Source organism: Nilaparvata lugens, unplaced genomic scaffold (genome assembly GCF_014356525.2).
Source record: "Nilaparvata lugens isolate BPH unplaced genomic scaffold, ASM1435652v1 scaffold5465, whole genome shotgun sequence".
NCBI lineage: Eukaryota > Metazoa > Arthropoda > Insecta > Hemiptera > Delphacidae > Nilaparvata > Nilaparvata lugens.
In genome coordinates, this window is record NW_024091294.1 from 1 (window position 1) to 11,253 (window position 11,253).

Consider the following 11,253-nt stretch of genomic DNA (forward strand, 5'->3'; position numbering starts at 1 on the left):
GGTCTATTTAGTACAGGAATTTAACTCAGTAAACATGAGGGAAATTCACAATATTTTGCTGTTGTATTGTTGGCATTATAGCAAAACGAAAACAGCTGATTGCAGCGGGATAATTCAAATGAGCATGCTCTCCAAATTATTTTGTGAAAATACGTTTTGATTTCTCTGTAGGCCTATAATTCAAAGCAAAACCTAACCTTCTGAAAGATAAATGAATAAACATTTCATTTTACGTTATGCTATTATTGATCATTGATCCTAACCAGTGATTTTGGAATAAAAATTTCATGAGGCTATTGAGTTTGAATAACGTATTTGTTTTGAAAAAAAATGGAATAATAATTTATTATGGTTATATTATTATTATATGTTGAATATAACATTGATTAATAACATTCAGATTGGAATATAAATTCCAAGGCAATCCTTGTATTATTTTTCTTGATCATTTTTAGGTTATGTCACAGTTGTAAAATAAGGTTAGTTTTTTACACATAATTCTGATACAATCTTATTCCAAAATAAACTTGCAAACTATAAATTATGAATTTAGATGTACTAATTAAAATGATTCAAGTATTACAAGACATCTATTTGGCTATTCATCTACTCCAAAACAATAACTGAGATCTGTTTGGTCAGTTTAAGTCCAGAACTTAATTTTAAAACCTACCTCAGTCGAGGGTTTAAAATCACGCTGTTTCAAGTTCTGGACTTAACGATTTTTTATAAATCCTTGACTCGGAAAGAGGCGAGAGTCCAAGTCCTGGACTTATAAGCCATTCACTCACAAAGCGAAATTATAATCCCCAGAGTCTAACGTGATCTCTAAACTCCATGGTATATTTAAGTCCTCAACTACGTTAACGCTCTGACTCGGAAAGCCAATTTTCTGACTCCAGAGTTTAAAGCCAGTTAAAGTCTAGAACTTAGCAAAATCCCGAGCTCGGAAACCGGCCCTATATGTTTCATTTGTAAAGAAATATTTTCTCATGCTTGATGTACTTACTTGTCTGAACTTCTTTTTGGAATTGTAATTGGCTAGTAGTTTCGCTTCATCTTCAGCATCTTCATTATCTGGCTTCAAATTTGTAACCGGCATGTAATCCAAGATCTTTTGTACATCTGCAAAAATATTAATATGGAGTCTGTGGATAACGAAATCGCATTAAGAAAAAAATAATTATGAGTATAATTTTTCAATTATTACGAGATAAGTTGAGTTTGTGAATTGTAGTTACTTCTTAGTACTAGTCATTATAGTCATTCAGTGGTAAAATGTAAAGTTATTCTTACCAGATTGGTCCAGCTTCATTACAATTTCAAACTGAAAACTGTATAGTTACTAATTTCATTCACGCAATATTGAAATGGGTTGCATATATATGCAATATATATTTCATATAATATCAAATGTCGATTCAAGCTTACGTTACACATTGAATGAAATACAAATAATGTAATCATTATTTAACGGAAATCCAAATTAAATGCTGTCAACCACCTTGAAGACTTCTGCTACTGCAAAAATTGACATCAGGGTGAACAGTCAGAACAAAAGTCGATGATAGCTATATTCATTAGCATTTGAATAAATGCAATTTCTCATTTATATCCATCTGTATACACATAATTTACAATAAACTGAATAATTCAGAATAGCAGAATAGTCTGGTTAAAAATCTCTTAAGCATAGCCAAAGCCGTCGGTCAGTGTTTGACGTGGCATACTCTGAAATAATTTATATATTATTACGGACTATTTCGAATAATATTCTATACGAATAATATTGTGCATATTTCTACAGTTACATAAACACAGATACAATAGAAATTCAAATTTCAGTAAATCAAGAAGCACATAAGAATATTAGAGTTTCAAGCATAATAAGAATCATCGAAATCAACATCTATTAATGGTCTATTTTTTTATCTAATGCTTCTAGATTGGTGGAATTGTTAGAATTCTTACCTGGTTCAAAGCCCATGTCTATCATACGGTCAGCTTCATCCAGTACTATGTAAGTGCACTGGTTCAAAACCAAATATCTGTTCTCAAGCACATCTATGAGACGACCTGGTGTAGCAATAACAACCTGCAATCAACATAAAACACAAATTACAATGATCTTCCTGCCACAGCATTCAAAGTTGAAATAGATGCACTGACACAAAACAAGAACATAAAGAAATAAAATTTCAACTATCAACAGCATTAATGTGAAGTATTGCTTTTTAGATATTCAAATCACAACATAAAACTGATGCACAAACCAAATTTTGAGCATAATTGAACTTGTCTAACTTCAGTTGATTTGGTTGTATGAAAAGATATGTTGTGGTATTTCTCCATAATTGAAAGAATAAGACGTTGATGTTGTCAATTCTACCTACTATATTTGTTCAATACATATTTCTTGTTCCTTAAACAATAACAATCAACATCAGTTTAGCTGAAGATGTGTTGCCATTAAACCTGGTTCTGTAATTTAATTTTATTTTGAACGAATATAGTGGTATTGACAACATCAACGTCTTATTCTTTCTATTGATTTCGCAAACTGAATATTAATATAGTGAATATCACAATACTATTATAATACCATACATGATTGTAATATTGTGAATAAATAACTTAATTGAATTTATTCTCAAAATGACTTGCCCAAAATTGTGCTCTATTATAGTTTGTATACTCAGAATATAGTTTGCAGTTCGTGATATTATATTGTTATGGATAAGGCCTTTAGAGGGATGGCAGAGGCGAAATTACACCATTGCACCATATTGTGCCTACATAACATTAAAAGTGTGGTTGAAAAACTGAAGGATAAATGTGACATAATGAAAAAAGAATGGTTTATTTCCACATAGAAAAAATGTATGTATAGAATGATATACTAAAATATAATATATGAAATAATGTAAATATAAGAGGGTGATCAGCAATCGAACAAGTACATTTTCATTAAAAGCTATTTTCTAATAGCAGAATATAATTATTGAAGAAAACCTTGTAGCATTGGAATAACGAAAGAAGTATTAAACTGAGTAGTCAGTGAAGAAAACAATCAATAGTAGAATGGTGAACAATACCTCACAACCCATTCGCAGCCGGAAACCTTGTTCTTCTCTGGAGAGACCACCGACAACGACCACTGTTCGAATGCCAAGCGGCTGTCCGAATTTGTTTGTTTCTTCTTCAATCTGCTGAGCCAGCTCTCGAGTGGGAGCTAGAATTATGGCGTAAGGACCCTGTCCAAAACAAAACGTATTATACGAGTATTAATATTCAGTGAGTCAATATTCAAATTATAGAACGTTATTCCAGACAAACAATATCATTCTGTTGTTGCTGAGTCGTAATCCATATTTTATACTTTTCACATAGATAAAAGGGGTGACATCCATTTGATCAAAATATCAGTTGATCAAGAATCAGCCCGCAACTTCAATACGTCAAAATTTCAGTTCGTCAAGTTCCTATTGCTTTCAGAGGATACGTCCAGTCCAGTATAACCACTAACCAGTATCATATATTTAATTCAAAAAATCTTAATAATACCAGCTTATTGTCATTTGAAAGCAAGCAGAAACCTAACCAGTGTTCAACGGTGTAGCTGACTGTATGAACCTGCAGCAAAAACTTGATGCCATGAAATTTGACGATCTGAATGACTCAACTTCTCATTTGTTTCAATATCTCAGGAAATGGTCAAAATAGGTACTTGAAATATACTCCCGATAAAACAATATTACAATAATTATTGCATCAATCACAATTAGAATCGATGGATGTGTCACTTGTCTTTTGACAAAAAATCATTATTTTGGTAGTTTTAATTATTATTTTTATTTTGGTTTTAATTAAGTTCAAATGAATGTAGTCTTCATTTTTTTCAAACAAATATGATGCAAATGAATAAATAATGAAAAGTCTGATGTAAATGAAAAGAGAACTATTTATATGCACCTAAAACTCTCAGATTGATTGAATCAATGATGTTATTAAAAAAGGAATAGGCCTATTCATTATATGAGACTAAAAATGACAGAATTGTTGAAAAAGACAAACCTGATCGGCATCCTCCATTCTGTCGATTTTCGGGAGCGACTGAATCCACATGATGAGAGGAATGAGGAAAGCAAGCGTCTTACCGGAGATTGGGCGCTTCGCACGAAAGCATGCAGTCAGGATACAACGACATGAAAATCAAGAAGTCACTCAGCTACTGATCTGCTGCGCAGATTGAAGCGGACCAAGCCCTTCGAATTGTGTAGTGTTGTGGAGTGAAAGTGCCAAAAGCAGAGCAATGTTAACGTGTATCTGTAATACATGATAATTTGGTTATATTGTTATTTTTTAATATTTGTCAATATAAAATTAGTTGCTAGAAGTCATGGTAGTAGTAGTAGTAGTTCTGGTGACAACTACCTATCTTATAAATTCAACTCAGTATTATATTAGAAAAAATTGCTCATTAGTCTTTTTAGACTAGATTGCAATGTATAAAAAAAGTTTACATTGTAATAATATTATAAGTGATAAGATTCCAACAAGAATAGATACATAAAAAAGAGAAACTGTGAACCTTTAAAAAAGGATTTAAAAAGATTTAAAAAATCACCTACAAATACCAACTTTCAAAAAAAAAAAAACAAAACAAAAACAAAATAATCAATGATCTACGATGTATAGTAAAATTATGTTATCTTAATTTTGGCAGCATTATTCAAATAGACTAATCATCTAGATAGTGAATATTTAAGAACGAATCTATTTGGCCAATAAGAACGCATACATTTTGGGATGGCTTTGGGGTGTCATTATTAGGGCCTACTTGGACCAAATTCTTCTCGAAATTATTTTCAACATTTTTGATACTCAATTTTCAATCTAAAATTCATTTTTATCTAAACTTTATAAGGTTCTACATATAGTGCTACAAAAATGGAAGATGATGAGAGAAATTTCAAAAAAATTGAGGTCGATTGGAAAGGTTATATAGGAAAGGTTGATAGAGATCAGTATTAATACTAATATCAAGTACAACATTTACTCTTCAATAGGCATGAATTCAGACGACATCACTCATACTAACTCAAACATTGAATTGCTGAACTGACCTTTGATTGTTATACTGTAATCTTCACGGAAAATACGCCAATCTCTTTCTGTCATCTCATCCTGGGCCTTTTCAGACCAATGCCTGTCATCCCATCGCTGTTTTTCTTCTTTTTTCTTCACCTTTTTCAATCGTACCCTGAAATAATGCAGCATTTTATAAATTTTGTTACATTGAGTGAAACTAAGAAACTGTTGAATTAATATGAATATAATTATTATTTTACATCCGAAAATGCATAAATCATATAAATGATCAGAAAAGAACCAACAAAATTTTTCCATTTCCAAATTTTGATTTTCCGAAGTGTGTTCAATATCTCAATAATTATATTCATGAATTTAAGGGAATAATAAAGTTAAGGAAATAAAAATAAATGTTTTAGAGCCTCTTTTTGAAAGCAAACTAATTCCTTTGAGGTATCAATATTTTAGAAACGAACAACATTCTAAAAATGGAAATATTGGTTTCAAGTTATTCAAAACCTTGTATTTTCCTTACTTTTCTTGTTCTTTTTCAGCTGCAGTTCTTCTCTTTTCGAGCAATTCTCCGTAGAATTTCGACTGATCCCTTTTCTGAGCTTTAATGTCTATTCCAGCTACATTACCTCTACCGAAGAATTGCACCTAGAAATAAAAAATCCCATCAAAATACCAATCAACGCCAGATTGAAAAACAATTTTACAATTGAAAAAACCGTCTTTCGGTATTCTTATCAAACTTTGAACTGAATACGACGTGGATATTACTTGATATATCATAGAATGATTTAGGGTACAACCACACTGAAAGCGGAGCGGAGCGTGGCGTGGCGTTCTAGAACGGAGCGTGGGGTGGCGTGGTCACAGCGTTCATGATACACACAGGAAGCGTCTGAGCGTCAAGCGCCTAGAAAATGGCGTTGTCTAAGTTTGCACGGACATTACTTTGTGAGAATAATTACTTAAAGTATTGACTATTAGCTAAGCCTGCTAGGACAGAGTGGGTTGATTAAATTAACTTAGATTGTCGACTATTTGGTGAATATCACCATATGTTTAATGTTTTAAGAAAGCATGAGTCTCGATTTTTTGAGTACATGCGAATGTCAACTTCAACCTTTGATCATATTTTGACAAGAGTGAAGCCTGATTTGGAAAAACAAGTCACTAATTGGAGGAATCCAATATCTGATGAAGAAAGACTTGTAATAACACTAAGGTAACCTTTTTTCATTAGAAATAAAGTATGAAACTAATAACCTATAAATAAAATATGAACCAAATTTCCCACACAATATTTACTAGATGGTGAGAGAATTAAATGTATATAATATTCCTAATTTTATTATTTATTATTATTAGTTTAAGCTCTAGATGATTGAGTATTATTTTGTGTGCATTGTTTTTTAAAATAAAGTTTATTATTATTAATTAATTAATTTTAAAAGTTTCATAGAACCTAATATGAATGAAATCAATTGAAAAAGCCTTACTTCTGATTTCAAAGTGCAATAAATGAATTTTCTCTCTTTTGAATAATCAAATGATACAAATTACAGGGGAATTCGGGCAAACATTAAATATACTAGTGTAGTAGATGGTGGGAAAATGTAGTAGAATGTTTGCATGTTTGCATTATTATGTACTTAATACTATATTAATACAAGTATATTAATACTTGCATTATTATGTACAAGAATAGACCACTAGTATGTACATTAGTAGGGCACTCGCACTTTGACGCTCCAAAAAACAAACCTGCTTGTTCCAAAGTTTGACGCCACGCTCCACTCTGCGAGTAGACGCTTCCAGTGTGTTTTAGCTCATTACTTAACATGATATTGTTCACGATGCTCCTCAACGTCACGCCGTTCCGCTGTCAGTGTGAAAAGATGGAAAGATAAGAGTATGAATATTTGCGGTACAAATTACAACGTTAACAATATAATAGAAAATAAAGCTAGTGTGAGAATACATAATAACAGCAGAACACTCAACAAGAAAGCAAGGAAAGAAACAATAATGGAGTTCTACAAAGTGATGGTTGCCCCTGTTCTCAAATTAATTAATGAAAAAACCACAACAGCAATCAAAACTGACCTATAATCTTCACCACGTCTTGATTCTTCCATAGTTTTACTATTGGCTTCACGTGCAAAATCATCACGTTTTTTCCTCTCTTCATCTTGTCTCTGTCTGATGCTTGCAACTTCTTCCTGCCTCTTCCTCAGAGCTTCAGCTGCCCTCTCTTCTTTGGTGAGAAATTTAGGCTTTAATCAGGAAAGAATAACATTTTTGGCTGAAGCACATATCTAATAATACTGTAAAGGTACACTGACATACAACAATACAAGATATATGCAATCGAATAAGTTATATTCTATGGATTAACTAACACAAGATCCCAAATCAATATATTACACTGATGAAGCTAATCAATTTTGTCTTAAATGCATAAATAATGCACACGATCTCAAATTATTCAACCATATAATTTCCAAAACAACTCATATAATTAATCTAATGATTTTCTTTATTTGATATGCAGCGATTAAATCGGGAGTGAAGTTGATGTTAAGTAGGCAGATATTACAAAACTTTAGTGCTCCGGAGTTGAATATTTGAATTTGAATATAACAGATACCTGGACAAATTTCAGTGAATAGATCTGGCGCAATAAGTTATACAAGTCAAGTTACAGAATTGAGTGGATGATTATAAAAATGTAACATCAAGTTATAAAAATAGGACACAGCTTACCTTGCTGCGAGCAGCTTCTTCGGCTTGTTTCTTTGCAAGTAGCTCTTCTAATGAGAGTGGCTCCTTTTTTACTGGTTTCACATCGTCTTCCTCATCTAGAGGCTCTTCTTTTTTCAGAATAAAATCATCATCTACTTTTTTTAATCCAGAATTACGATCTGATCTGGAATGATAAATAAAAGTGTTTGTTAAAAATATACAGATATTTTCCTCATCAAATTGAAATAATTTTTTGATAGAAGATAGCAACTTTGATGTCGAGATGGACAGAACGTGTCGAGGTGCGCTAGAGGAAGGTTGTGTTGTGTTAGAGAGGTTTTATTAGGAAACGTGGTTATTTTAGTATGTTCGGGGGAGGGGGAATAGATGTTATTATAATGGAACTTATCAATAGTGAGCGCTTGAATTCGTAAAATGCATTCTATTTTCTTGTATAAGCAGGGCCCAGGACTCTTGAAATTTGTTGGTGGCAGCGTTACTGGAATGCTTGCCACGCAAGCCATAAATTGTTCTGAACTTGCAAACAAATTTTTCATCAACGCTATTTCGATTCATAGCACATTCAATTTACAATTGAAGAATCGAATGAGAACAAATCTTCCTCGAGTAAATGAGCAATACATTATGTGAAGGGAATAAATTTTTACAATTTCAAGATCCGATGAGCCAAGTGAAGAAAAATCCATAGAATTAATGTTGATGGTGTTGGAATCAACGTTATGAGATTGAAAACTTACACAGGCGATGCCCGTCGATCTCTGTAGCCTCCATGCCTATCTTTGTCTCTGTCTCGGCTCCTGCTGCGAGACCTTGCTCTGTCTCTCTCCTTCTTGAACTCCTTCCTGCGCTCTTTGGATCGGCTTCTCGATCTTCTTCGGTCGCGATCCCTGTCCCGTCGGTCTCTATCTCTATCAGGTCTATTATCTCTATCTAGTCGACTATCTCTATCTCGGTCTCTTTCTCTGCTTCTACTCCTCCGGGCCACTTTCTTCTCATTTCCCATTATAAGCTTTTACCTAAACAGAGTTGAAAGCATTCCATAATTTTCAATACATAATCAATGTTAAATCGGTATTCTGAGCAAATTTTGAATCCGTATAATTCTTGAGGCAAACAAGAAATAATCAGGAAGAGAATTACAGTCATTGTAATAAAAATCCTAATTTGCCTTATTATTTCAGTAACTTATCAACATTTAAGAATAGAGTTGACATGATTATTTCTTGGATAGGACATAAAACAAGAAATAGTATAAAGCTAAATAATCTTCAATTTCCAGAGCCTTTCAGAGCAGTGAATAAAATTCAACCAAGCTTGCTCCAATTATTGTAAAAGTTTGGATTTGCTCTATGTTGTTTTTTTATTGGGATTTTGAATTGCGAATTTGAGAAAATTGGAACGAAAACTCTTAATTAAAATCAATTCTAGACGCATCGTGCGTGTAGAGATTTGATATTTTTTTTATTAGAGAATTATGGAACATTATTCACAATAATTCTACAGATATCTGATATCTACAGAAGTACAGTAACCAGTAAGTGTAACAGTAACAGTTGAATTGAAACAAAACTTATTTAGTGAAAGTAGATGTTCATGGGTCTCACTAGGTACCCAGATAATGTTTCATAATTCTCTAACTCGAGCATTAGAAACATTCTCAATAATGAAACATTAACAATAATTCTACAGATATCAGATTATAATCACTTGAAAAGTGAATGTAAAAAGTGTAAGAAATGACAAATATGCCTTGTCAATGCTACAGAACTACTCAGCTCATCAATGAGTTAACGACCTTGATGTGGGATTTCCTAGCTGCCGAATATTACTCGGAATAGTCTCAATCAAGTCATCTCGTTATGTAATATGATATTAATTGTACATTCTTATTAATAACAATCAATTATTATATATCCGTCAAATTGTTTTTTCATTACGATAGACCTATTAATAATTGAAATTGAATATCTCAGAATGTTATATTTCTATAGTCTAAAACAATATGGCAACGGTACGGAGCTAGAAAATGATAGAGCTATCTGCTTTGTCCAATGACAGAAAAGGATAGCAAACCAATGCTAATCAGGAGCTGACTTTAGAACGTGAATCCATCGACTTTGGGTGACGATGTGGAAAGGTTTACTACAGTTGGAAATATTATGGTTTCTTTTGTAAAAATGTTCATCTTCAAATCAATAAATACTGTATCGGTTTGTAGTGTTTATGACAATTCCCCGATCCAAGGACTGTGGCGAAGACACCGGATTTGAGAAGTGATTCCACACTTTGTCTAATCAAGTCAAGTTATCACCGTCTGAGGACAAACAATTGCTGAGCATTTCGTTTGTAGAATGTTATATTAAAAAGTATGAGAAGAAAACAGGTTAAACAATGTAGAAAACTCTATTGAAAGAATTGAATTTTGTAGGTACCATAATGCAATAATACTTTTATAGTATATTTTGAATAATAGGCTAGCCCACTAGAATATTTTCATTCAAAAGCAAAAACCTAACCTCCTTACCGGAGATAGGGACAGACAACAAAATTGAAATACTCGCTAAAGGAGTTTGAAATTGCATAAGAAGGAGTAATTAAACTGTAAATTTCATTTGTTTATTAGTGTTACAGTATGTGGTGTGACTAGAATCACAGAATACAAATACAGCATATTTGCATACAATTATTTGTATTCTGTGATAGAATTTAGAGACCCCATTATTGCATTATACTACAGAAAAATCATACAATTGCCAAGTCAGAAAATTATTAGACTATTTAATTTTATACCGGTAAACGTTTAGTAATAATTGGGTAAGCGAATAGATAGGAGAGGTTATGTTATAGACTACGTTTAGCTACGATCAACAAATTTCAGCATTGAAACAAAAAATGATATTAAACATTGGATAACATTACACAAACTCACCCAGATAACAATGATATAATTGGACAGTTGATACAATAGTATAAATTAAAGTAACTTAATTTTTAAAAGTAATTCAATAAAAATTATTACAGTAATATCATAAACAAATGGTAAACAGTAAACAATCGAAAATCACTACTACTCGATCTTTATTATCGACATAAAAACCAAACAATTAAATCGATTTATCAATATCGATAGCCGCTGATCTAGTTTTAGCTTTTTGAAAGAATAAAAAAAAACATGAAGATTTATACAAAGTCAAGTGTATAATATTATTTTCAGGTGAGTTAGAATGTAAAATTCATCATCGATTGATATCTTAATTAAGTTTATACTGTTTGACTTATCGTGAGGAAAGTTGGTACTTTTTCAGCTTTGGCGCTAACCGTACCTAACCTTAAAAAAACAACGTTGGTCTTAGTTGGGTATTGGTTTTTATTAAATTTATTGGCTTG

At 32.2% G+C, this 11,253-nt stretch overlaps 1 protein-coding gene across 1 annotated transcript; it reads right to left on the reverse strand.

Annotated features, from left to right (window-relative positions):
* Positions 1–1,005: 1,005 nt before the first annotated feature.
* On the reverse strand, positions 1,006–10,964 carry LOC120355994 (probable ATP-dependent RNA helicase DDX23; the record flags this gene model as incomplete). Its single annotated transcript, XM_039444769.1, has 10 exons — positions 10,796–10,964; positions 8,604–8,882; positions 7,867–8,029; positions 7,185–7,376; positions 5,627–5,751; positions 5,098–5,263; positions 4,075–4,170; positions 3,096–3,254; positions 1,972–2,095; positions 1,006–1,125 (listed from the first exon to the last, which is right to left on the reverse strand). Coding segments are annotated over exons 2-10 (1,411 nt in total), but the record flags the coding sequence as incomplete, so codon positions are not given.
* Between the last annotated feature and the right edge of the window lie 289 nt (positions 10,965–11,253).